The 27,254-nt window shown below is 55.3% G+C and overlaps 3 protein-coding genes across 3 annotated transcripts in view; all 3 read left to right on the top strand.

The window, feature by feature from the left end:
* The window catches only part of LOC141917331 (uncharacterized), a 50,112-nt gene that overhangs the window by 2,883 nt on the left and 19,975 nt on the right, over positions 1–27,254 (top strand). The window contains exons 3-10 of the mRNA XM_074810438.1: positions 34–426; positions 7,007–7,585; positions 9,079–9,657; positions 10,394–10,972; positions 11,446–12,030; positions 12,459–13,034; positions 13,797–14,372; positions 15,132–15,710. Coding sequence (XP_074666539.1) covers positions 34–426; positions 7,007–7,585; positions 9,079–9,657; positions 10,394–10,972; positions 11,446–12,030; positions 12,459–13,034; positions 13,797–14,372; positions 15,132–15,710 — 4,446 coding nt within the window. The remainder of the gene's footprint in view (positions 1–33; positions 427–7,006; positions 7,586–9,078; positions 9,658–10,393; positions 10,973–11,445; positions 12,031–12,458; positions 13,035–13,796; positions 14,373–15,131; positions 15,711–27,254) is intronic.
* Positions 763–2,244, top strand: LOC141917301 (uncharacterized). Its single transcript, XM_074810410.1, has 3 exons — positions 763–811; positions 1,184–1,762; positions 2,082–2,244. The coding sequence occupies exons 1-3, from the start codon at positions 763–765 to the stop codon at positions 2,135–2,137; spliced, it is 684 nt and encodes a 227-aa protein (XP_074666511.1). The 3' UTR covers positions 2,138–2,244.
* The window catches only part of LOC141917336 (uncharacterized), a 70,499-nt gene continuing 64,312 nt past the window's right edge, over positions 21,068–27,254 (top strand). The window contains exons 1-4 of the mRNA XM_074810448.1: positions 21,068–21,502; positions 22,379–22,771; positions 23,577–24,161; positions 25,786–26,175. Of these exons, the coding sequence (XP_074666549.1) occupies positions 21,130–21,502; positions 22,379–22,771; positions 23,577–24,161; positions 25,786–26,175 (1,741 nt within the window). The 5' untranslated portion in view covers positions 21,068–21,129. The remainder of the gene's footprint in view (positions 21,503–22,378; positions 22,772–23,576; positions 24,162–25,785; positions 26,176–27,254) is intronic.

Below are 27,254 nucleotides of genomic sequence, written 5' to 3'. Positions count from 1 at the left end.
TACCAAGAGAACACAAAAAATGCTCTTTAAAAGGGATGTCTGCTGAAGACACTGAAGAAGGCGCAGCCCAACCACCGAGTAGCTCCAGAGACAAGGAGTACATGTGTGATTACTGTGGGAAGGTCTTTCAATGGAGGACCACTCTGAGATATCACCAACGGACCCACACGGGAGAGAAGCCCTTCAAGTGCCAGGATTGTGGGAAGAGCTTCAGGACAAGTGGTCAACTCCGGCATCACAAGATGACACACACCAAGGAGAAGCCCTTTCCCTGCACCACGTGTGGGAGAAGATTCTCCCATAGCTCAACCCTCATTAGACACCAACAAACTCACACAGGAGAGAGACTGTACCCCTGCTCGCACTGTGGGAAGAAATTCCTGCAATGTTTTCAACTCAGAGAGCATCAAGAAGCCCTTCACAATGGTGAGTCCTTGGAGGGGCCTTAATCCCGTATGACATCGTGCTCATCCATAAAATGTAGAGGAGGGGGTTTGCGGGTGGGGGTTGGCCAGGATTCGGTGAGGAACTGGCTGGGCATCCATCTGCCCCTGGGCAGGGGTGAGTGATGGCCTCCTCCAGTCTCCTCCTGACAAACTATTTTTTACCTCCACCCATGGGTTTTCTTGCTTTTTCTGTTTTTTTCCCCTTCCTGCGTTCACCCCCAGCGGGTGGGAGCAGCCAACAGCCCGACTCTGCCCCATCCCGACCTGCCCCATCTCCATCCCCGGCCCTCACGGGGGTAGTTTTGGAAGAGTGAAAATGGGGACCAAGGGTGGATGGTGGTGTGGAGTGGGGGAGGCGTGGTGGAGTAGGGTTCAGAATGGAGGAGCGGGAGGGATGGAAGAGGAGCTGAAGAACGAAGAGTGGACACACACACACACACATGCACACACACACGCATGCACACACACCCCCACGCCCACCATGGGCACCTGTGCACTTACATCCCCCATTTCTACACGCACTTGTGCACACCCACACACAAACACAACCCTCACACCTTCAAGTCCACACCCAGCACACACACACACACATCCCCTGTGACTTTACGCACTCACTGATGCTAGAGGGGCTCCAGCCACTGGCAGCACCGTACTGGGTGGTACTGGTCTTGGTGGGAGCTGCTGGAGTAGGTGGCTGCTCTTCATGTCCCTTAAGAGCCCCTTTTGTCTCCCCACAGGGGCTGGAACAGACAAGCAGAAGGAGGAGCAGTGCCAGCCCAGGGAAGAGCAGAGGGGGATGCTGCAAGGGCCCGAAGAGGAGCCCCAGAGCCCCACGGTGGACGTGGAGCACGATGGCCAACAGCAGCCAGATGATACGCAAGGGAGCCACAGACCAAGAAAACCCCGAAAATGCTCTTTCAAAGGGACCTACGCTGAAGACCCTCAAGAAGACACAACCCAACCACCGAGTAGCTCCACAGAGAGGGAGTACAAGTGTGAGGACTGTGGGAATGTCTTCGCCTGCGGGAGCAGCCTGAGCCGTCACAGATGGACCCACATGGGAGAGAAGCCCTACAAGTGCCGGGATTGTGGGAAGAGCTTCACACAGACAGGAAACCTCCTGAGTCACCAGAGGACACACACCAAGAAGAAGCACTTTGTCTACACCACATGTGGGAAACGCTTCTCCCTTACCTCAGACCTAATGAAGCACAAACGCACCCACAAACCAGAGAGACTGTACCCATGCTCACACTGTGGGAAGAGCTTCCAGCAGATTAATAACCTCTGGAGGCATCAGCAAGCCCTTCACAATGGTGAATCCTGGGGGGGTTTAGCGTGAGATGTCCCAGGCCCTGGTGGAGCTGTGGGTGGGGATGGCCTGGAGAAGCACGTGGTGGGGCTGTGCTGGGACTCCTGCTCCCAGCGTGGCAGCAGTGCTGGGCTGGGAGATGGCCCTGGGGATGGATTTGCTCTGTCCCCAGGTTGGGTTGAACTAGTGGTGGGGATGGTCCTGCTGGGAGCAGGAGGTTGGAGTGGAGACCTCCAAGGAATGGAGCTGCCCTGGAAGAACCTCCTTGCTGCAGGGGTGCAGGGGGGTTCCTGAGTTGGGGCAAAGGCTTTGTCTTTCTCCAGCAGGCACCGAGCACCCAGCTGGAGCCAGGACAAGCAACCCTGGTGCTGGAAGATAAGTTGGAGAGCAAGGAGGAGCAGACACCGACGGGACAAGGGGATGGCGTGAAGAACACCCATGCAGCCACGAGCAAGCTGGTGGCCCGCGCCAAGCGGGGGACCTCTAAATGCCCCGAGTGTGGGAAGATCTTCCGCTGGAGTAACAGCATGAGACGTCACCAAAGAAATCACACGGGACAACGACCCCACAAGTGCCCAGATTGCGGGAAGACCTTCAAGGGCTTCTCCAGCCTCATCTCCCTCCACAGGGTCCATAAGGGAGAGAGACCGTACAAGTGCCTGGAGTGTGGGGAGTGCTTCAGCCACAGCTCGAGCCTTTCCACGCATCGGAGGACCCACACTGGAGAGAAACTTTCTTCCTGCTCTGACTGTGGGGAATCCTTTGCTCAGAAGCAAACACTCATCTTGCACCAGCGGATCCACCCCGGGGAGATGCCCAACCGCTGCCAGCAATGCCAGAAAAACTGAGGAAACTGCGTGTGGCCTCTAAACCCTCCTCAGAGCGATCAGATCAATTAGTAAATTGTCCACAGATTGCAACAATATTATGGTTTTGTACTCTCTGCGCCACTGTTCTCATTCTGGTACCAAAGAGCGTGGGGCTGGTTTTGAATCCGTGGGGAGGGGCCGTCCAAGAGAGCTGCATCTTCCGCCCGGTGGTCGGGTTTTCCCAGTCCAAAGCAGAAACAGTCTGGCTCTGCTCGACCACCGGTATACGGAAGAAAGCATCTTTCAAATGCAGCCCTGTAAAACCAGTATTACTGTCCGGGACCGAGGCGAGGAGGGGATACGGATTCGGGACCACAGGGTGCACGTCTGGAGTTCTCACATTCACTCCCCTTCAACCCTGTACCAACCTGTGTTCAGGAGAGGGAGGTTTTCTCATCAGTAGCATTGGAGCATTGAACTCTGATTGACATTCCCTTCACTGTCCACCTTCCAAAAAGGGTTTATTATAGGCTCTAGTCCTTTCCGAGCTTCCAGGTGGCTGGCATTTTGTTTCTTCCTTACCAGCTGGGCTCCTGCTTTTAGCTCCATCTTTTCCAGAGTCACATTCTTGGCTCGTCCCGGCGTTCCTGATGGCCACACTATGGCTATTACCGCATTTAATAATTTGTCTGGAATAGTCTCTTCTTTTGCAGGATTCTTCCCAGTTAACCAGCATAGCTGGGCTCTCCGTGCGTTCTCTGGAGGAATATGGAACTGAGCAGAGTCTTCAGAGAAGGTTAATTGTGCATTTAACTTGCAACGTAACTCTTGACCGAGCAATGGCAAAGGCCATTCTGGCACAGAGAGGAATCTCTGAGTTAATTTCGTAATTTATTAAACTCGTTAATCACCTCCTACTTTATTCCCATTTCTCAGGATGCCTCCTAGAGGAGAGCAGAGAGGTGTCTCCTGGGAAGTAGTAGCTCCCATTTTGGTACCCAAAAGGAGTTTCCTAATGCACCTTTTTGTACACCAAAAGATGAACTGGGGAAGGCTGTCAGCGCAGTCCCATCTGGTCCCCAGAACTCTTGTCCCACAAGCGGGGTCGTTCACCCCCGGTGCCAGACGCCAACACACCCCCCGAGCAGAGGGATTGATTTATCCCGTGTGGGTGCAGAGCTGGGGGCTGGTGGTAATTCCCCCCGACCAGCGCCCCGCCCCAAAGAACTTCCCTGGATTTCTACACTTCAGCCCACACGGAGACACCGGGACTGTAGTGACCGGGGCCGGTTTCTTATCGCTTTGTCCCTCACTGGTTAACAACGCGCCTCGTCGTGATGTCAGCGTAGAGTGTCTTGTAATTCTTGTGGCCCAACTCAAAGGTGAGGGGGGACACGGCTTCTTGTTCTTCAACTGAGTCGGCAGTCGCGGTCTATTCCCGTCCCCGGCTTAATTACGGCCGATTGTGTGTGTGTCCCCTCTTGCTGGTCCTGCTCCTCCTCCATCCCTCCTTCTCCTCCATCCCTCCTCCTTCATCTTTTTCCTAATCATTTACCGGATCTTCCTCCTCCATCCCTCCTCCTTCTGCTCCTCCTTCATCCCTCCTCCTCCTGGTCCTGCTCCTCCTCCTTCCCTCCCCCTCTTCCAGCCTTACTCCTCCCCCATCCCTCCACCTTCTTCACACTTGACCAGCGGCTGCTTGGTCCCCTCTTTCACAGCGCCCCCCAAAACTCCCCCCATCCCCTGAGAGGGTCAGCGATGGAGATGCACAGCCCCCCCCCCCTTCTCTTGAGGAATTTCCCTGAGGATTGGAGAATCCACGTCCATCTGCCCCCCCATAACCCTAAGTGTCTGGTGATACAGAGAAATGATTTCTAGTTTGCAACTTATTTACTTATAGCAACTTATAATGGTTTTGAATATTTCTAATATTGCTTAATAATCCTGCTTGGCCAGACTGTTCTGTGGAATTTTACCAAGAGCTACTGTGTTCATCAAAACAAAGCAGTTTTCTGTGGAAACTTACCAAGAACTACAATGTTCAACAAAAATAAGAGACGTGTCCTTGGGAAGAAGATGGGTTCTAACTAGTTCAGTCTTTTTACAGGCTAGATAGCCGTATATGGGCAGGAGAAACTAATATACTGGTGCTTTTAGATAAGATAGAGTTGATAAACTAGCTGTAACCACTCTTGTTGGTCAAGAAATTAGCTAAGAGAATCTGCACATGCTCCGAGGAACGGGGTGGAATGTACAAGGTGAGGAGGACTGTGAGCCTTCCTCCAGAAGACCCCCGAAGACGCCCACCAGGAGGCAATGCACAGGTGCAAAGAGAACATAAACTGCTGACACCAGCGGTTCTAACCAGCCCAGCCTTACTTATGCATATGTATGTTTGTGTTATGTAATCCAATGAATATGTATAGCCATACTCTATAAATTTCTGGTAAAATGTGCTGTTGGGGTGCAAGCTTTGTGGAGAAACCCCCTTGCACCCTGGCGCTGGAATAAACATACCTGCTTTATATCTCTGTGAGTTGTAGAGTCTGTTGCTGTGAATCACGCCTGAAACTCCCCCCCACCCCCCGAGAGGGCCAGCGATGGAGCTGCACAGCCCCCCCTTCCCTGCAGGGATTTCCCAGAGGGATGGAGAATCCACGTCCAGCCGCCCCCCATAACCCGCAGCACTCCTGGGTGTCCCCCCCTTGCTGGTACCGCAGGCAGGGTACAGGCAGGTACCTGCTGCTGCCTCTCGGGGTGCTCAGCACCCCCTGTCCGGGGCTCAGCACCCACCCGGCTGCACCCTGTTGTGCTGGTTTGTGTGTGGAGGGGTTGGGAGCGGGGGAGGGGGCTACAGGGGGGGCTCCTGGGAGAAGATGCTTAAAGCTCCCCCGGCTCCAAGTCAGATCCGCCACTGGCCAAGGCCGAGCCAATTAGCGACGGTGGCCACGCCCCTGATATAAAGGATTTAAAAACGAGAACGTGGGAGGGAAATACCTCTGCAAACGGCGAGGGTGAGGAAAGACGGAAGAGTGGATAAGGTTCGCTGGAGCAGAGACTCCCCTGCACCAACTGATGCGTGGAAAAAAGCTCTACAGCTCCCGATGAGTTCTAAAGCAGGTATGTTTATTCCGGCACCGGGGTGCAAGGGGGTTTCTCCACAAAGCTTGTACCCCAACAGCACATTTTACCAGAAATTTATAGAGTGTGGCTATACATATTCATTGGATTACACAACACAAACATACATATGCATGAGTAAGGCTGGGTTAGTGCAAAAGGCTGGTGTCAGCAGTTTATGTTCTCTTTGCGCCTGTGCGTTGCCTCCTGGGGGTCGTCCTCGGGGGTCTTCTGGAGGAAGGCTCACAGTCCTCCTCACCTTGTACTTTCCACCCCGTTCCTTGGAGCATGCGCAGAGTCTCCTAAGTAATTTCTTGAACCACAAGACTGCTCCCAGCCGGTTTACTCCCTCTATCTTATCTAAAAGCACCAGCATAATCGTTTCTCCTCTCCATACATGGCTATCTGGACTCTGCAAGGGCTCAGCTTGTTAGAGCACATCTGCTTCCCAAGGACATGTCTCTTGTTTTGACGAACACAGTAGTTCTTGGTAAGTTTCCACAGAACACCCAAGGCAAGCAGGATTGTTAAGCAATATACAGAAATCATTATATAAGTTTGTATAAGTTGCTATAAGTAAATAAGTTGCAAAGCAGGTGATCATTTCCGAGTATCACAATGGAGAGCCACGGGGGAGCAGATGCCCCCCAGAGCCCCTGGGAGGGACCCACGTGGGAGGAAGATCGTGGAGGACTGTCTCCCGTGGGAGGGAGCCCACGCTGGAGCAGGGGAGGAGTGTGAGGAGTCCTCCCCCTGAGGAGGAAGGAGCGGCAGAGACAACGGGTGATGGACTGACCCCAACCCCCCATCCCTGCCCCCTGCACCGGTGGGGGGAGCAGGGAGAGAAATGGGGAGCAAAGCTGAGCCCGGGAAGAAGGGATGGGGGGGAAGGTGTTTTGAAGATGTGGTTGTATTTCTCACTGTCCTGCTCTGTCGCATTGGTACATTGGTGGGGGTGGGGGTGTTCAAATTCGATTGCTGTTCTTTCTTCCTTCCCCGATGGAGTCTGTCTGTTGTTCGAGCCCATAAAGGGGGAGTCTTTAACCCCCCCTCCCCCCCTTGTCTGGATCCCCCCTGGCCTTTGGTTTTATTTTTTCCTCCCCATCCCTGTGGGGGAAGGGATGAGCAACCGTCCGGGGGGGGGGCTCAGGTGCCCTCAGGGCTCAAAGCACAACATGGCGCTAACGGGCAAGGCCATGCAGGGTGTGAGAAGGAGGAGAAGGGAAGGGAGGGAGCCGAGCAGGCAGAGACATGGAGTGGGTGGCTGCTCTTCATGTGCCTCAAGAGCCACCAGCTGAGCCCCTTTGGTCTCCCCACAGGGGCTGGGACAGACAAGCAGAAGGAGGAGCAGTGCCAGCCCAGGGAAGAGCAGAGGGGGATGCTGCAAGAGCCCAAAGAGGAGCCCCAGAGCCCCACGGTGGATGTGGAGCACGATGGCCAACAGCAGCCAGATGATACTCAAGGGAGCCATGGACCAAGGGAACCCCAAAAAAGCTCTTGCAAATGGACGAATGCCAAAGACCCTCAAGAAGGTGCAACCCAACCACGGAGTAACCCCAGAGAGAAGGAGTACAAGTGTGAGCACTGTGGGAAGGTCTTCACTCGTGGGAGCAACCTGAGCTCTCACCGACGGATCCACACGGGAGAAAAGCCCTTCAAGTGCCAGGACTGTGGAAAGAGCTTCACGCACAGATGGAACCTCCTCTGTCACCAGAAGAGACACACAAGGCGGAAGCGATTTTTCTGCAACACATGCGGGAATCCCTTCTCCTTTAGATCGGACCTCATCAAACACCAACGCACCCATGTGGAAGGGAGACCGTACACTTGCTCACAGTGTGAGATGACTTTCTGGCGGAGTGATCACCTCTGGAGGCATCAGTTAGCTGTGCAGAACGGTGAGTCCTTGGCTGGGTCTTAAATCCGTATCACATCTTGCTGAGCAATAAAATGGAGAGGATGGGATTTGGGGGTGGGGGTTGGCCAGATTTTAGTCAGGAACTGGCTGGGCATCCTTCTCTGCATGGGAGGTGGTAAGTGATGGCCGGCCTGCCTGTCTGTCTGTCTGTTTTCTGTTGAACTATTTTTTGGTCCATCGCCATCCCCGACCCTGCCAGGGGATGGGGGGAGGTTTGGGGGGTTGTGTGAATGTGGAGACCAAGAGTGGGCGCTGGTACAGGGTGAATAAGTAAGTCGGATGGGAGAGGGGGAGGCATGGAGGAGAAGGAGGAGTACGAAGATGAAGGTTGGAGGAAGATGAGGAGTATTAGTAAGAGAGGACACACACACATACACCCACCTCGTTACATGCTTGCGCACACCCACACTAATGCGAGCCCCATGCCTTCATGGGCGCGCACACACACGCACACACACACACAGCCCCTGTGCCTTTACACAATCACCTATTCTAAAAGGGCTCCAGCAGCTGGCAGCACCGTACTGGGTGGTACTGGTCTGGGCGTCACCAGAAGACACACAGGAAGGAGAAACCCTTTCTCTGCACCACGTGTGGGAAACGCATCGCATGGCACTTGAACCTTGTCAAGCACCAACGCACCCACACGGGAGAGAGACCGTACACCTGCTCAGAGTGTGGGAACACCTTCCAGAGAAAGTATCACCTCAACAGGCACTGGAAACTCCTACACAATGGTGAGGTCTTGGGTGGGGCTTAATAGCATATCACATCCTGCTCAGCAATAAAATAGAGAGGAGGGGGTTTGGGGGTGGTGGTTGACCAGATTTTGATCAGGAACTGTCTGGGCATCCATCTCCCCATGGGCAGGGGTGAGTGATGGCCTTTGCATTTTTCCTGTCTGTCTCCTGTTATTGAACTATTTTTACCTCCACCCATGGGTTTCCTGCTTTTCTTCTTTTCTCCTTCCCGGGTTCACCCCCAGCGGGTGGGAGCAGCCAACAGCCCAACCCTGCCCCATCCTGACCTGACCCATCTCCATCCCCGGCCCTCAAGTGGAGCGGGGGGAGTTTTTTCAGGTGAAAGTGCGGACCAAGGTTGGGCACTGGTGCAGGGTGAAGGAGTGGGAGGGATGGGGGAGAAGGACGAGCAGGAAGAGGAAAGATGGAGGAGGATGAGAAGTATGAGGAAGCGGGGACACAGACAGACAGAGCCATGGGCACCTGTACACACTGACACTGATGCAAACCCACATACAAACACAACCCCCACACCTTCATGTGCCTGCACACACACACACACACACACAGACACAGGCCCCGAGCATTTACACACCCACCAACACTAGAAGGACTCCAGCACCTGGCAGCACTGTACTGGGTGGTGCTGGTCTGGGTGGGAGCTGCTGGAGTAGGTGGCTGCTCTTCATGTCCCTCAAGAGCCCCCAGCTGAGCCCCTTTGGTCTCCCCACAGGGGCTGGGACAGACAAGCAGAAGGAGGAGCAGTGCCAGCCCAGGGAAGAGCAGAGGGGGATGCTGCAAGGGCCCGAAGAGGAGCCCCAGAGCCCCATGGTGGACGTGGAGCACGATGGCCAACAGCAGCCAGATGATACGCAAGGGAGCCATGGACCAAGAAGACCCCGAAAATGCTCTTTCAAAGGAACGTGTGCTGGAGGCCCTCAAGAAGACACAACCCAACCACTCAGAAGCTCTAGAGGGAAAGAGTACAAGTGTGAGCACTGTGGGAAGGTCTTCACGTTCAGGAGCAGGCTGGATGAACACCAACGGACCCACACAGGAGAGAAGCCCTACAAGTGCTGGGATTGTGGGAGGGGCTTCACACTGAGAGGAAACCTCCGGTGTCACCAGAGGACACACACGAAGGAGAAACCCTTTCTCTGCACCACGTGTGGGAAACGTTTCGCGTGGCACTCGATCCTTGTCAAGCACCAACGCACCCACACAGGAGAGAGACCGTACACCTGCTCAGAGTGTGGGAACACCTTCCAGAGAAAGTATCACCTCAACAGGCACTGGAAACTCCTACACAATGGTGAGGTCTTGGGTGGGGCTTAATAGCATATCACATCCTGCTCAGCAATAAAATAGAGAGGAGGGGGTTTGGGGGTGGTGGTTGACCAGATTTTGATCAGGAATTGTCTGGGCATCCATCTCCCCATGGGCAGGGGTGAGTGATGGCCTTTGCATTTTTCCTGTCTGTCTCCTGTTATTGAACTATTTTTACCTCCACCCATGGGTTTCCTGCTTTTCTTCTTTTCTCCTTCCCGGGTTCACCCCCAGCGGGTGGGAGCAGCCAACAGCCCAACCCTGCCCCATCCTGACCTGACCCATCTCCATCCCCGGCCCTCAAGTGGAGCGGGGGGAGTTTTTTCAGGTGAAAGTGCGGACCAAGGTTGGGCACTGGTGCAGGGTGAAGGAGTGGGAGGGATGGGGGAGAAGGACGAGCAGGAAGAGGAAAGATGGAGGAGGATGAGAAGTATGAGGAAGCGGGGACACAGACAGACAGAGCCATGGGCACCTGTACACACTGACACTGATGCAAACCCACATACAAACACAACCCCCACACCTTCATGTGCCTGCACACACACACACACACACACACACACAGCCCCCAAGCATTTACACACCCACCAATTCTAGAAGGGCTCCAGCACCTGGCAACACCGTCCTGGGTGCTACTGGTCTGAGTGGGAGCTGCTGGAGTAGGTGGCTGCTCTTCATGTGCCTTCAGAGCCCCCAGCTGAGCCCCTTTGGTCTCCCCACAGGGGCTGGGACAGACAAGCAGAAGGAGGAGCAGTGCCAGCCCAGGGAAGAGCAGAGGGGGATGCTGCAAGAGCCCAAAGAGGAGCCCCAGAGCCCCATGGTGGATATGGAGCACGATGGCCAACAGCAACCACATGATACACAAGGGAGCCACGGACAAAGAACACCCCGAAAATGCTCTTTCAAAGGGACATATGCTGAAGACCTTCAGGAAGCCTCAACTCAACCATGGAGGAGCTCCAGAGAGAAGAATTACAAGTATGAGCACTGTGGGAAGGTCTTCACCTGGGAGAGCAGCCTGAGCCGTCACCGGTGGACCCACATGGGAGAGACGCCCTTCAAGTGCCAGGATTGTGGCAAGAGCTTCATGCTGAGTACACACCTGCTGAGTCACCAGAGGACACACACCAAGGAGAAGTCCTTTCTCTGCACCACGTGTGGGAAACGCTTCTTCTGGCACTCGAAACTCATCATCCATCAACGCATCCACACAGGAGAGAGACCGTACCCCTGCTCGCACTGCGGGAAGAGCTTCCAGTTAAAGTCTCACCTCAGGAGGCATCAGGAATGCATCCACAATGGTGAGTGCTCAGTGGAGGCTTAAACCTGTATCACATCACGCTCATCCATAAAATGGATAGGAGTGGGTTTTGGGGTGGGGGTTCACCAGATTTTGGTCAGGAACTGGCTGGGCATCCGTCTCTCCATGGGTGGGGGTGAGTGATGAACTTTGCATTTTCCCTCTGTCTGTCTCCTGCTATTGAACTATTTTTATCTGCACCCATGGGTTAACGCAATTTTCCTCTTCTTTTCCACATCCTGGGTTCACCCCCAGTGGGTGGGAGCAGCCAATACGCAACCCTGCCCCATCCTGACCTGAACCATCTCTATCTGGGACCCTCCTGGGGGGTGGGGGGAGTTTTGGGGGGGGGGAAATTGTAGAGCAAGGAGGAGAAGGGAAGGGAGGGAGCCGAGCAGGCAGAGACATGGAGTAGGTGGCTGCTCTTCATGTCCCTTAAGAGCCCCCAGCTGAGCCCGTTTGGTCTCCCCACAGGGGCTGAGACAGACAAGCAGAAGGAGGAGCAGTGCCAGCCCAAGGAAGAGCAGAGGGGGATGCTGCAAGGGCCCGAAGAGGAGCCCCAGAGCCCCATGGTGGACATGGAGCACGATGGCCAACGGCAGCCAGATGATACGCAAGGGAGCCATAGAGCAAGAACACCCCGAAAACGATCTTTCAAAGGGACATGTGCTGAAGACCCTCAAGAAGATACAACACAACCAGAGTGTAACTCCATAGAGAAGAAGTACAAGTGTGAGGAATGTGGGAAGGTCTTCCGCTGGGGGAGCAACCTGAGCCGTCACCGAAAGATCCACACGGGAGAAAATCTCTACAAATGCCGGCATTGTGGGAAGAGCTTCACGCAAAAATCGGACCTCTGGTGTCACCAGAGGACACACACCAAACAGAAGCATTTTTGTTGCACCATATGCGGGAAAGGCTTCTCCTTTTCATCAGAATTCATCAGACACCAACGCACCCACATGGTGGAGAGACCGTACGCCTTGTCACAGTGTGAGATGACTTTCCAGCAGAGTTATCACCTCTACCTCAGGAGGCATCAGTTAGTTGTCCAGAATGGTGAGTTCTTGACCGGGTCTTAAACCGGTGTCATGTTGTGCTCATACAGAAAATGTAGAGGAGGGGGTATGGGGGTGGGAGTTGGCCAGATTTTGATCAGGAAGTGGCTGGGCATCCATCTCCCCATGGGCGGGGGTGAGTGATGGCCTCCTCCTGCCTCCTCTGGCCTCCTGAACTATTTTTACCTCCACCCACACGTTTTCTCACTCTTCCTCTTCTTTTCCACTTCCCCGCTTCACACACACACACACACACACACACACACACGGAGCCTCTCTGCATTTACACACCCACCAATGCTACAAAAGCTTCAATAGCTGGCAGGACCATAATGGGTGGTACTGGTCTGGGTGGGAGCTGCTGGAGTAGGTGGCTGCTCTTCATGTGCCTTAAGAGCCCCCAGCTGAGCCCCTTTGGTCTCCCCACAGGGGCTGGGACAGACAAGCAGAAGGAGGAGCAGTGCCAGTCCAGGGAAGAGCAGAGGGGGATGCTGCAAGGGCCCGAAGAGGAGCCCCAGAGCCCCACGGTGGACGTGGAGCACGATGGCCAACAGCAGCCAGATGATACTCAAGGGAGCCACACACTGAGAACAACCCGAAAATGGACTTTCAATGACACTTGTGCTAAAGACCCTCAGGAAGCTGCAAGAAAACCATGGGGTACCTGCAGAGAGGAGCACATGTGTGAGTACTGTGGGAAGGTCTTCACATACAGGAGCAACCTGACCTGTCACCGACGGATCCACACGGGGGAGAAGCCCTACCAGTGCCAGGATTGTGGGAGGGCTTTCGCACAGAGAGGAACCCTCCTCTGTCACCAGAAGAGACACACAAGGCCGAAGGGATTTCGTTGCAACACGTGCGGGAATTACTTCTCCTTTAGATCGGACCTCATCAAACACCAACGTACCCACACGGGAGAGAGACCGTATGCGTGCTCGTGCTGTCAGATGACTTTCTGGCGGAGTGATCACCTCAGGAGGCATCAGTTAGCCATCCACAATGGTGAGTCCTTGGAGGGCGCTTAGCCCCCTATAATGACGTGCTCAGCAATAAATGGAGAGGAGGGGATTCAGGGGTGGGGGTTGGCCAGAGTTTGGTCAGGAACTGGCTGGGCATCCATCTCCCCATGGATGGCGGTGAGTGAGGACCTTTGCATTTTTCCTCTGTCTGTCTCCTGCTATTGAACAATTTTTCAATTCCATGTCGAGGTTTTCTCACTGTTCCTCTTCTTTCCCCCTTCCCAGGTTCACCCACAGAGGGTGGAAGCAGCCAACAGCCCAACCCTGCCCCATCCTGACCTGTCCCATCTGCATCCCCGGCCCTTGTGGGGAGTTCTGGGGGGGTGTGAAAGTGGGGATCAAGGTGGGGTTCTGGTCCAGGGTAAAGAAGCAGGGGGGGTGGAGGACAAGGACGAGTAGGAATATGAAGGATGAAGAAGGACAAACGGTACAGTAAGAGGGGTTACGCACAGACACGCATCCTCCTCTCCTCAGACACTTGTGCAAACCCACGTTTATGCACACCCACACACAAACTCCACAACTTCACGTGCACACAGATGTGTGCAGAGACACAGAAGCATGTAGATAGACACACACTCATACCCCTCCCCATGCGTTTATACATTCAGCAGCTCTAGAAGGGCTCCAGCAACTGGCAGCACTGTACTGGGTGGTACTGGTCTGGGCGGGAGCTGCTGGAGTAGGTGGCTGCTCTTCATGTGCCTTCAGAGCCCCCAGCTGAGCCCCTTTGGTCTCCCCACAGGGGCTGGGACAGACAAGCAGAAGGAGGAGCAGTGCCAGCCCAGGGAAGAGCAGAGGGGGATGCTGCAAGGGCCCGAAGAGGAGCCCCAGAGCCCCATGGTGGACGTGGAGCACGATGGCCAACAGCAGCCAGATGATATGCAAGTGAGTCATGCACCAAGAGAACCCCAAAAATGGACTTTCAATGAGATGTGTGCTGAAGACCCTCAAGAAGCTGCAACCCAACCATGGAGTGGCTCCAGACAGAAGTACAAGTGTGAGTACTGTGGGAAAGTCTCAGCCTGCAGGAGCAGTCTGACCCGTCACCGACGGACCCACACAGGAGAGAAGCCCTACAAGTGCCAGGACTGTGGGAGGGGCTTTGCGCAGAGATGGACACTCGTCTGTCACCAGAAGACACATACAGGGCGGAAGCAGTTTCGCTGCAAGTCGTGTGGGAATTACTTCTCCTTTAGATCGGACCTCATCAAACACCAACGCACCCACACAGGAGAGAGACCATACACCTGCTCGCATTGCGAGATGACTTTCTGGCGGAATGCTCACCTCAGGAGGCATCAGTTAGCCGTCCACAATGGTGAGTCCTTGGAGGGCGCTTAACCCCGTATCACGTCGTGCTCAGCAATAAAATGGAGAGGAAGGGATTTAGGGGTGGGGGTTGGCCAGATTTTGATCAGGAACTGGCTGGGCATCCATCTCCCTATGGTGGGGGTGAGTGAGGGCCTTTGCATTTTTTCTCTGTCTGTCTCCTGCTATTGAACAATTTTTCAATTCCATGTCGAGGTTTTCTCACTGTTCCTCTTCTTTTCCCCTTCTTGTGTTCACCCACAGTGGGTGGGAGCAGCCAACAGCCCAACCCTCCCCCATCCTGACCTGCCCCATCTCCATCCCCGCACCTCCTGGGGGGTGCAGAGAGTTTTGCTGGGGGGGTTAAAAGAGGGGACCAAGGGTGGATACTGGTCCAGCTTGAAGAATTGGGAGGGGTAGAGGAAGAGGAGGAGCAGGAATATGAAGGATGAAGAAGGACAAGGGGTATCAGTAAGAGGGGTTACAGACAGACACGCACCCTCATCTCCTCAGACACTTGTGCAAACCCACACTCATGCGCACCCACACACAAACACAACCCCCACAAATTCATGTGCACACAGATGTGCGCAGAGACACACACGCACACAGCCCCTGTGCCTTTACACACTCACTGCCAGTAGAAGGACTTCAGCAGCTGGCAGCACCATACTGGGTGGTACTGGTCTGGGTGGGAGCTGCTGGAGCAGGTGGCTGCTCTTCATGTGCCTTAAGAGCCCCCAGCTGAGCCCCTTTGGTCTCCCCACAGGGGCTGGGACAGACAAGCAGAAGGAGGAGCAGTGCCAGCCCAGGGAAGAGCAGAGGGGGATGCTGCAAGGGCCCGAAGAGGAGCCCCAGAGCCCCACGGTGGACGTGGAGCACGATGGCCAACAGCAGCCAGATGATACGCAAGGGAGCCACAGACCAAGAACACCCCGAAAATGCCCTTTCAAAGGGATGTATGCTGAAGAACTTCAAGTAGCCACAACCCAACCACAGAGTAGCTCCATAGGGAAGGAGCACAAGTGTGAGCACTGTGGGAAGGTCTTTGCCTGGGAGAGAAGCCTGCGCCGTCACCTACGGATCCACACAGGAGTAAAGCCCTTCAAGTGTGTGGACTGCGGAAAGAGCTTTATGCTGAGCTGGTACCTCCTGTCTCACCGAAGGACACACACCAAGGAGAAGCCCTTTGTCTGCACCACGTGTGGGAAACGCTTTTCCTCTAGTGGAAGCATCTTTGTCCACCAACGCATCCACACGGGAGAGAGACCGTACGCCTGCTCACGCTGCGGGAATAGCTTCCGGCAGAGAGAACACCTCAGGAGACATCAGCAAGCCCTCCACAATGGTGAGTCCTCGGACGGGGCTTAATCCCGTATCATGTTGTACTCAGCAATAAATGGAGAGGAGGGGTTTTGGGGGTTGGGTTGGCCAGAGTTTGGTCAGGAACTGTCTGGGCATCCATCTCGCCATGGGCAGAGGTGAGTGATGGCCTCCTCCATCCTCCTTCTGCCACTTCTTGTCAAACTTTTTTACCTCTACCCACATGCGTTCTCACTTTTCTTCATCTTCCCCTCACGGTGGGTGGGAGCAGCCAACAACCCAAACCTGCCCCATCCTGACCTGAACCATCTCCATCCCTGCACCTCCTGGGGTGTGGAGGGAGTTTTGGTGGGGAGGTTAAAGTGGGGGCAAGAGTGGGCGCTGGTGCAGGTTGAAGAAGCTGGAGGGATGGGAAGGAGTAAGGATGAAGGATGGGAAGGGATGGAAGAGAAGTGTGAGCAAGAAAAGGGGACACACACACACCCCCATGCATTTACATGCCCAGCAGCACTATAAGGGCTCCAGCAGCTGGCAGGACCATACTGGGTGGTACTGGTCTGTGTGGGAGCTGCTGGAGTAGGTGGCTGCTCTTCATGTGCCTTAAGAGGCACCAGCTGAGCCCCTTTGGTCTCCCCACAGGGGCTGGGACAGACAAGCAGAAGGAGGAGCAGTGCCAGCCCAGGGAAGAGCAGAGGGGGATGCTGCAAGGGCCCGAAGAGGAGCCCCAGAGCCCCACGGTGGACGTGGAGCACGATGGCCAACAGCAGCCAGATGATACGCAAGGGAGCCATGGACCAAGAACACCCCGAAAATGCTCTTTCAAAGGCACATGTGCTGAAAATCTTCAAGGAGATGCAAGAAAAGCACAGCGTATCTCCAGACAGAAGGACTACATGTGTGAGGACTGTGGGAAGTTCTTCACCTGTGGGAGCAAACTGACCCGTCACAGACGGATCCACACAGGGGAGAAGCCCTACAAGTGCTGGGACTGTGGGAGGGGCTTTGTGCAGAGAGGAAACCTCCGGAGTCACCAGAGGACACACACGAAGGAGAAGCCTTTTAGCTCTGACCTCATCAATCACAAATGCACCCACACAGGAGAGATACCATACCCCTGCTCGCACTGTGGGAATGCCTTCCAGCAGATTAACAATCTCTGGAGGCATCAAGAAGCCCTTCACAATGGTGAGGCCTTGCGGGGTTTAGCATGAGATGTCGCAGTCCCTGGTGGAGATGTGGGTGGGGATGGCCTGGAGAAGCACATGGTGGGGCTGTGCTGGGACTCCTGCTCCCAGCGTGGCAGCAGTGCTGGGCTGGGAGATGGCCCTGGGGATGGATTTGCTCTGTCCCCAGGTTGGGTTGAACTAGTGGTGGGGATGGTCCTGCTGGGAGCAGGAGGTTGGACTGGAGACCTCCAAGGAATGGAGCTGCCCTGGAAGAACCTCCTCGGTGCAGGGAGGTTCCTGAGTACCCCGTTGGGACAATGGCTTTGTCTTTCTCCAGCAGGCACTGAGCACCCAGCTGGAGCCAGGACAAGCACCCCCGGTGCTGGAGGAGAAGTTGGAGAGCAAGGAGGAGCAGACACCGACGGGACAAGGGGATGGCGTGAAGAACACCCATGCAGCCACGAGCAAGCTGATGGCCCGCGCCAAGCGGAGGACCTCCAAATGCCCCGAGTGTGGGAAGATCTTCCCCTGGAGTAACAGCATGAGACGTCACCAAAGAAATCACACGGGAGAACGACCCTACAAGTGCCCAGATTGCGGGAAGACCTTCAAGGACTTCTCCAGCCTCATCTCCCTCCACAGGATCCATAAGGGAGAGAGACCGTACAAGTGCCTGGAGTGTGGGGAGTGCTTCAGCCACAGCTCGAGCCTTTCCACGCATCGGAGGACCCACACTGGAGAGAAACCTTCTTCCTGCTCTGACTGTGGGGAATCCTTTACTCGGAAGCAAACACTCATCTTGCACCAGCGGATCCACCCCGGGGAGATGCCCAACCGCTGCCAGCAATGCCAGAAAAACTGAGGAAACTGCGTGTGGCCTCTAAACCCTCCTCAGAGCGATCAGATCAATTAGTAAATTGTCCACAGATTGCAACAATATTATGGTTTTGTACTCTCTGCGCCACTGTTCTCATTCTGGTACCAAAGAGCGTGGGGCTGGTTTTGAATCCGTGGGGAGGGGCCGTCCAAGAGAGCTGCATCTTCCGCCCGGTGGTCGGGTTTTCCCAGTCCAAAGCAGAAACAGTCTGGCTCTGCTCGACCACCGGTATACGGAAGAAAGCATCTTTCAAATGCAGCCCTGTAAAACCAGTATTACTGTCCGGGACCGAGGCGAGGAGGGGATACGGATTCGGGACCACAGGGTGCACGTCTGGAGTTCTCACATTCACTCCCCTTCAACCCTGTACCAACCTGTGTTCAGGAGAGGGAGGTTTTCTCACCAGTAGCATTGGAGCATTGAACTCTGATTGACATTCCCTTCACTGTCCACCTTCCAAAAAGGGTTTATTATAGGGTCTAGTCCTTTCCGAGCTTCCAGGTGGCTGGCATTGTGTTTCTTCCTTACCAGCTGGGCTCCTGCTTTTAGCTCCATCTTTTCCACAGTCACATTCTTGGCTCGTCCCGGCGTTCCTGATGGCCACACTATGGCTATTACCGCATTTAATAATTTGTCTGGAATAGTCTCTTCTTTTGCAGGATTCTTCCCTGGTAACCAGCATAGCTGGGCTCTCCGTGCGTTCTCTGGAGGAATATGGAACTGAGCAGAGTCTTCAGAGAAGGTTAATTGTGCATTTAACTTGCAACGTAACTCTCGACCGAGCAATGGCAAAGGCCATTCTGGCATAGAGAGGAATCTCTGAGTTAATTTCGTAATTTATTAAACTCGTTAATCGCCTCCTACTTTATTCCCATTTCTCAGGATGCCTCCTAGAGGAGAGCAGAGAGGTGTCTCCTGGGAAGTAGTAGCTCCCACTTTGGTACCCAAAAGGAGTTTCCTAATGCACCTTTTTGTACACCAAAAGATGAACTGGGCAAGGCTGTCAGCGCGGTCCCGTCTGGGTCCCCAGAACTGTTGTCCCACAAGCGGGGTCGTTCACCCCCGGTGCCAGACGCCAACACACCCCCCGAGCAGAGGGATTGATTTATCCCGTGTGGGCGCAGAGCTGGGGGCTGGTGGTAATTCCCCCCGGCCGGCGCCCCGCCCCAAAGAACTTCCCTGGATTTCTACACTTCAGCCCACACGGAGACACCGGGACTGTAGTGACCGGGGCCGGATTCTTATCGCTTTGTCCCTCACTGGTTAACAACGCGCCTCGTCGCGATGTCAGCGTAGAGTGTCTTGTAATTCTTGTGGCCCAACTCAAAGGTGAGGGGGGACACGGCTTCTTGGTCTTCAACAGAGTCGGCCGTCGAGGTCTACTCCCGTCCCCGGCTTAATTACGGCCGATTGTGTGTGTGTCCCCTCTTGGTGGTCCTGCTCCTCCTCCATCCCTCCCCCTCCTTCATCCTCACTCCTCCTGCTCCTCCTCCATCCCTCCCTCTCCTCCATCCCTCCTCCTTCTGCTCGTCCTTCATCTCTCCTCCTCATGGTCCTGCTCCTCCTCCTTCCCTCCCCCTCTTCCAGCCTTACTCCTCCCCCATCCCTCCGCCTTCTTCACACTTGACCAGCGCCCACGCTTGATCCCCACTTTCACAGTGCCCCCCAAAACTCCCCCCACCCCCCGAGAGGGCCAGCGATGGAGATGCACAGGCCCCCCCTTCCCTGCAGGGATTTCCCTGAGGGATGGAAAATCCACATCCAGCCGCCCCCCATAACCCGCAGCACTCCTGGGTGTCCCCCCCTTGCCTCCACTGCCGGCAGCGTACAGGCAGGGTACATGCAGGGCACCTGCTGCTGCCTGTTGGGGTGCTCAGCACCCCCTGCCCGGGGCTCAGCACCCACCTGTGTGAAAGAGGAAAATCAACATCGGCCTGTCAGATCAGTGCAGCAGCTGAGAAGCAGCAAGGCTTTGATGAGAAACAGGCCTTGGAAGAAAGATAAGAAACTGCTGAGTTGTGACAAGGCGGCAGGGAAAAACAACGGACAGCTGCAACACTGAGCTGTGGAAAAGTACTGAACTGTGAGAAGTTACTGCTGCGTGAACAGCGCATGAAAGAGAAGGTGATTGGTCTGCACAGCGCGTGTTAGAGTGGTCTGATGCTGATAGGAGATAAGGTTGATAGCTGTCTAATTGCTTATTTGCTAATTATGAAGTAAGAGCTATGGCGAGTGCATAAGTACGTACTATTGGAAAAATAAACGGCTTTGCTTGATATAACTCTCATAGAGTTGTGCAAGTCCCTTATTCTGCAGCAACACCCACCCAGCTGCATCCTGTTGTGCTGGTTTGTGTGTGGAGGGGTTTGGTAGTGGGGGAGGGGGCTACATGGGGGGGGTCCAGGCAGAAGATGCTCAAAGCTCTCCCGGCTCCATGTCGGACCCGCCCCTGGCCAAGACCGAGTCAAATAGCAACAGCGTCGAGCTCTGAGATAAGGGATTTAAACAGGGGAAGCTGGGAGGAGGAGGAGGAGGAAGAGGAGGAGAAAGAGGAGGACAGTGGGAGGGAAATACCTCTGAAAACAGAGAGGGTGAGGAAGGACGTCAGGAGCGGTGAGGTGCGCCGGAGTAGAGACTGCCCTGCACCAGTGGAGACCCACAGGGGAGCAGATGCCCCCCCAGAGCCCCTGGGAGGGACCCACGTGGGAGGAAGATCGTGGAGGACTGTCTCCCGTGGGAGGGAGCCCACGCCGGAGCAGGGGAGGAGTGTGAGGAGTCCTCCCCCTGAGGAGGAAGGAGCAGCAGAGACAACGGGTGATGGACTGACCCCAACCCCCATCCCTGCCCCCTGCACTGGTGGGGGGAGGAGGGAGAGAAATGGGGAGCAAAGCTGAGCCCGGGAAGAAGGGATGGAGGGGGGAAGGTGTTTTGAAGATGTAGTTGTATTTCTCACTGTCCTGCTCTGTCGCATTGGTACATTGGTGGGGGTGGGGGTGTTCAAATTCAATTGCTGTTCTTTCTTCCTTCCCCAATGGAGTCTGTCTGTTGCTCAAGCACATAAGCATGGAGTCACACCCCCCCTTCATTGTCCGGATCCCCCCTGGCCTTTGGTTTTATTTTTTCCTCCCCATCCCAGTTGGGAAGGGGCAAGGGAGCGTCTGGGTGGGGCTCAGGTGCCCTCGGGGCTGAAAGCACAACATGGCGCTAATGGGCAAGGCCATGCGGGGTGTGAGAAGGAGGAGAAGGGAAGGGAGGGAGCCGAGCAGGCAGAGACATGGAGTAGGTGGCTGCTCTTCATGTCCCCTAAGAGCCCCCAGCTGAGCCCCTTTGGTCTCCCCACAGGGGCTGGGACAGACAAGCAGAAGGAGGAGCAGTGCCAGCCCAGGGAAGAGCAGAGGGGGATGCTGCAAGGGCCCGAAGAGGAGCCCCAGAGCCCCACGGTGGACGTGGAGCACGATGGCCAACAGCAGCCGGATGATACGCAAGGGAGCCACAGACCAAGAACACCCCGAAAATGCTCTTTCAAAGGGACATGTACTGGAGACACTCAAGACACAAACGAACCACGGAGTAGTTCCGGAGGGAAGGAGGAGTACAAGTGTAATGACTGTGGGAAGGTCTTCTCTTGCGAGAGCCACCTAATCCGTCATCAACGAATCCACAGAGGAGAGAAGCCCTTCAAGTGCCAGGATTGTGGAAAGAGCTTCACGCAGAGAGGAAACCTCCTGCGTCACCAGAGGACACACACCACTGTGGTCCCACCACTGGGACAAGGTATTTAAAAAGGGAGAGCTGGAAGGAGGAGGAGGAGGAGGGGTGTGGGAAATACCTCCGCAACATTGAGGGTGAGGAAGAACAGGAGGAGTGGGTAGGTGCACCGACCAGAGACTGCCCTGCACCCATGGAGACCCACAGGGGAGCAGATGCCCCCCCAGAGCCCCTGGGAGGGACCCATGTGGGAGGAAGATCGTGAAGAACTATGTCTCGGTGGGAGGGAGCCCACACTGCAGCAGGGGAGGAGTGTGAGCAGTCCTCTCCCTCAGTAGGAAGGGGTGAGGGAGGGTTTGGGTGGGGCTCAGGTGCCCTCGGGGCTCGAAGCACAACATGGCGCTAACGGGCAAGGCCATACCGGGTGTGAGAAGGAGGAGAAGGGAAGGGAGGGAGCCGAGCAGGCAGAGACATTAAACATGACCAGGTAGCGTGAACAAAGACATTAACCAGAAGGAAACTTCTCTGGTGGCACAAACAGGGTCTATTTGTGACCAGTAGAAGGTGGAAGCTCTACCACGAGATTTGCAGCTGCTGAGGATGCAACACTGGAGGGGGGACTGTGCGTACGGAGGAGGCGATGAGCAGGGGAAGGGGGGCAGGGGCAGAAAAGGGGGGGACACACAAGAAAAGGCTGTAAAAGGGGCTGGCACTGCAGTACAAGGGGGTTCTGTGCGTTGGCCATTGCCGTTGGTCCTGTCTTCGATATTCAATGTCTGAACTCTTTCTGGCCCCAGTGCTGGCTCCTGGGGGGACTGATGTGAGCGGGTTTGGGGTCATCTGCAGGAGTGGGTCTGGGGGTGTCAGGCCCCTGCTCTGTGGTGCCAGATGATATGCGAGGGATTAAAGTACCCAGAGAACTCCAAAAATGCTCTTTCACAGGGACGCATGGTGAAGAACTTGAAGAATCCACATCCCAACCCCGACGTAAATCCAGAGAGAAGAAACACAAGTGTGAGCACTGTGGGAAGGTCTTCCCCTGGGGGAGATGCCTGAGACGTCACCAACAGATCCACACGGGAGAGAAGCCCTTCAAGTGCCAGGATTGCGGGAAGAGCTTTACGATGAGCGGGTACCTCCTGAGTCACCAGAGGACACACACAGAGGAGAAGCCATATCTCTGCACCACCTGTGGGAAACGTTTCTCCTTTAGCTCAAAACTCCTTGTCCACCAACGCATCCACACAGGAGAAAGACCATATATCTGCTCCCACTGTGGGAAGACATTCAGGGAGGGTTATTGCCTCAGAAGGCATCAGAGGGCCGTCCATCCTGGTGAGTCCTCGGAGGGGCTTAACCCTCTATCACATCGTGCTCATCCATAAAATGGAGTGGGTGGTCTTTGGGGGCAGTTCTTGGCCAGATCTTGACTGTTAACTGGCTGGGCATCCATTTTCCCATGGGTGGGGGGGTGAGTGATGGCCTCCTACACCCTCCTCCTGACAAACTATTTTTACCTCCACCCACAGGGTTTCTTACTTTTCTTTTTCCTTCCCTTCCCGGGTTCACCGCCAGTGGGTGGGAGCAACCAGCAGCCCAACCCTGCCCCATCCCATCCTGCCCCATCTCTATCCCTGGCCCTCCCAGGGAGTGGGGACAATTTTTGGGGGAAGAAAATGGGGACCAATGGTGGGTGCTGGTGTGGAAGGGGGGAGGGGGGATGGAGTAGGATAAGAATGGAGGAGGGGAAGGGATGGAAGTGGAGCTCAAGAATGTGGAGTGGACGAACACACAGACGTGCACGCGCGTGCACACACACAGAGCCATGGGCACCTGTGCACTTACATCCCCCATTTCTGTACACACTTGAGCACACCCACACACAAACACAACCCTCACACCTTCATGTGCACACCCATGCACACAGACACACACATACACATACACAGACACACACAGTCACAGACACACACACAAACAGGGCCCCTGTGCCTTTACACACTCACCAACTGTAGAAGGGCTCCAGCAGCTGGCAGCACCGTACTGGGTGGTACTGGTCTGGGTGGGAGCTGCTGGAGTAGGTGGCTGCTCTTCATATCCCTTAAGAGCCTCCAGCTGAGCCCCTTTGGTCTCCCCACAGGGGCTGGGACAGACAAGCAGAAGGAGGAGCAGTGCCAGCCCAGGGAAGAGCAGAGGGGGATGCTGCAAGGGGGCTGCTCCGAACAGGAGCCCCAGAGCCCCACGGTGGATGTGGAGTATGATGGCCAACGGCAGCCAGATGATATGCAAGGGAGCCACGCACCAAGGGAACCCCAAAAAAGCTCTTTGAACGGGACGTGTGCTGAAGACCCTCAGGAAGACACAACCCAACCATGGAGTAGCTCCAGAGAGAAGGAGTACAAGTGTGAGCACTGTGGGAAGGTCTTCGGCTGGAATAGCAGCCTGTACCATCACCGACGGACCCACACTGGAGAGAAGCCCTTCAAGTGCCTGGATTGTGGGAAGAGCTTCAAGGAAAGTGGGCACCTCCTACGTCACCAGAGGACACACATGGAGGAGAAGCCCTATGTCTGTAACACTTGCGGGAGATGCTTCTCCAATAGCTCAAACCTCATTTCCCACCAACGCATCCACATGGAAGAGAGACCGTACCTCTGTTTGCACTGTGGGATGGCCTTCCAGCAGAGTGACCAACTGAGAAAGCATCAGGAAACACTCCATTATGGTGAGTCCTCGGGAGGGTCTGTATCACCCTCTTTGATGTGCTGAGCAATAAAATTGAAAGGAGGGGGTTTGGGGGTGGAGTTGGCCAGATTTTAGTCAGAAACTGTCTGGGCATCCATCTCCCTGAGGGTAGGGGTGAATGATGGCCTCCTCCTGACTCCTCTGCCGACCTCTTGAACTATTTTTACTTCCACCCACAGGTTTTCTCAATTTATCTTCTTCTTTTCCCCTTCCTGGGTTCACCCACGGCGGGTGGGGAGCAGCCAACAGCCCAACCCTGCCCCATCCCGACCTGCCCCATCTCCATCCCCGCCCAGGGAGTGGGGAGAGTTTTGGGGGGGGTAAAATTAGGGACCAATGGTGGGTGCTGGTCCAGGGTGAAGAAGGAGGAGGGAAGGAGGAGTACGAGAAGGAGGAGGAGGTACAGGCGTGAAGGAGTTGTAAGGATGGATGAGGGGGAGGGATGAAAGAAGAGCACAGGTAGGAAGAGGACACACACACACACACACACACACACACACACACACAGCCATGGGCACCCGTACCCTTGTACTCCCATCTCCTTACATACTTGTAAACCATATGCAGGGTACAGGCAGGGTACCTGCTGCCATCTCTCGGGGCACTCAGCACCCCCTGCCTGGGGCTCAGCACCCACCTGGCTGCACCCTGTTGTGCTGGTTTTTGTGTGGAGTGGTTGGGAGAGGGGAGGGGGTTACAGGGGGAGCTCCTGGGAGAAACTGCTGAGAGCTCCCCGGGCTCCAAGTTGGACCCGTCCCTGGCCAAGGCCGAGCCAATTAGCAAGGGTGGCCTCACCACTGGGACAAGGTATTTAAAAAGGGGAAGCTGTAAGGGGGGGGAGGAGGGGGGAGGGAAATACCTCTGCAAACAGCGAGGGTGAGGAAGGACGGCAGTAGGGGGGAGGTGCACCGGAGCAGACACTGCCCTGCACACATGGAGTCCCATGGGGGAGCAGATGCCCCCCCTCAAGAGCCCCTAGAAGGGACCCACATGGGAGGAAGACCGTTGAGGACTGTCTCCCATGGGAGGGAGCCCAGCCGGAGCAAGGGAGGAGTGTGAAGAGTCCTCCCCCTGAGGAGGAAGGAGCCGAGCAAGAGAGGGTCTATGTGGGGCTCAGGTGCCATCAAGGACATTAAACCCATCCAATTAGAGTTATCAAAGACATTAACCAGAAGGAAACTTCTCTGATGGCGCAAACAGGGTCTATTTGTGACCAGTAGAAGGTGGAAGCTCTACCACAAGATTTGCAGCTGCTGAGGATGCAACACTGGAGGGGGGACTGTGCGTACGGAGGAGGCGATGAGCAGGGGAAGGGGGGCCGGGGCAGAAAAGGGGGGGACACACAAGAAAAGGCTGTAAAAGGGGCTGGCACTGCAATACAAGGGGGTTCTTCTGTGCATTGGCCATCGCCGTTGGTCCTGTCTTTGTTATTCAATGTCTGAACTCTTTCTGCTCCCGGTGCTGGTTCCTGGGGGGACTGATGTGAGAAGGTCTGGGGTCATCTGCAGGAGTGGGTCTGGGAGTGTCAGGCCCCTGCTCTGTGGTGCCAGATGATATGCGAGGGATTAAAGTACCCAGAGAACTCCAAAAATGCTCTTTCACAGGGACGCATGGTGAAGACCTACAAGAAGCCACAACCCAACCACGGAGTAGCTCCAGAGAGGAGTACAAGTGTGAGGACTGTGGGAAGGTCTTCACACGCAGTGACGTCCTGACCAATCACCGACGGATCCACACGGGAGAGAAGCCCTACAAGTGCCAGGATTGCGGGAGGAGCTTCACGCTGAGCTGGTACCTCCTGCGTCACCAGACAACACACACGGAGGAGAAGCCGTATCTCTGCACCACCTGTGGGAAACGCTTCTCCCGGCGCTCTTATCTCATCAAACACCGACGCATCCACACGGGAGAGAGACCGTATGCCTGCTCACAGTGCGAGATGACTTTCCGGCAGAATTATGGCCTCAGGAGGCATCAGAGGGCTGTCCACCGTGGTGAGACCTTAGGGGGGCTTAACCCCATATCATGTAGCACTCAGTTATAAAATGGAGAGGAGGGCGTTTGGGGGCTGATTGGGCCAGAATTCAGTCATGTACTGGCTGGGCATCCATCTTCCCATGGCTGGGGATGAGTGATGGCCTCCTCCTGACACCTCCTGTTAAATTGCTCTTACCTCCACTCATGGGTTTACTCACCTTTCCCCTTCCTGGGTTCACCCACAGTGGGTGGGAGCAGCCAACAGTCCAAATCTTCCCCATCCCGACCTGCCCCATCTCCATCCCTGGCCCTCGTGGGGGAATTTTAGGGGGTTGAAAATGGGGACCAAGGGTAGATGCTGGTGTGGAGTGGGGGACATGTGGTGGAGTAGGGTTCAGAATGGAGGAGCGGGAGGGATGGAAGTGGAGGTGAAGAATGAAGAGTGGACACACACACACACGCACATGCACACACACACGCGTGCACACACACACACACACCCGCCATGGGCACCTGTGCACTTACATCCCCCATTTCTGTACACACTTGTGCACACCCAGACACAAACTCCACCCTCACACCTTCCAGCAGAGCTATCACCTCTGGAGGCATCAGGAAGCCCTTCACAATGGTGAGGCCTTGGGGGGTTTAACCTGAGATGTCCCAGGCCCTGGTGGAGCTGTGGGTGGGGATGGCTTAGTGCAATGGATTTCTCTTTCTCCTGCAGGCACCGAGCACCCAGCTGGAGCCAGGACAAGCACCCCTGGTGCTGGAGGAGAAGTTGGAGAGCAAGGAGGAGCAGACACCGACGGGACAAGGGGATGGCGTGAAGAACACCCATGCAGCCACGAGCAAGCTGATGGCCCGCACCAAGCGGGGGAACTCTAAATGCCCCGAGTGTGGGAAGATCTTCCGCTAGAGTAACAGCATGAGACGTCACCAAAGAAATCACACGGGAGAACGACCCTACAAGTGCCCAGATTGCGGGAAGACCTTCAAGGGCTTCTCCAGCCTCATCTCCCACCACAGGGTCCATAAGGGAGAGAGACCGTACAAGTGCCTGGAGTGTGGGGAGTGCTTCAGCCACAGCTCGAGC

Source organism: Strix aluco, chromosome 37, assembly GCF_031877795.1.
Source record: "Strix aluco isolate bStrAlu1 chromosome 37, bStrAlu1.hap1, whole genome shotgun sequence".
In the NCBI taxonomy this organism is placed as follows: domain Eukaryota; kingdom Metazoa; phylum Chordata; class Aves; order Strigiformes; family Strigidae; genus Strix; species Strix aluco.
Note: the sequence above shows the minus strand (reverse complement) of the source record. Positions and strands in the feature narration are given on the sequence as shown.

Coding starts and splice junctions, on each gene's coding strand:
- LOC141917301 (XM_074810410.1), top strand. CDS start 763: ATGGGGACCAAGGGTGGATGGTGGTGTGGAGTGGGGGAGGCGTGGTGG. Junction 812..1,183: donor AGTGGGGGAGGCGTGGTGGA/GTAGGGTTCAGA, acceptor GTCTCCCCACAG/GGGCTGGAACAGACAAGCAG. Junction 1,763..2,081: donor TCAGCAAGCCCTTCACAATG/GTGAATCCTGGG, acceptor GTCTTTCTCCAG/CAGGCACCGAGCACCCAGCT.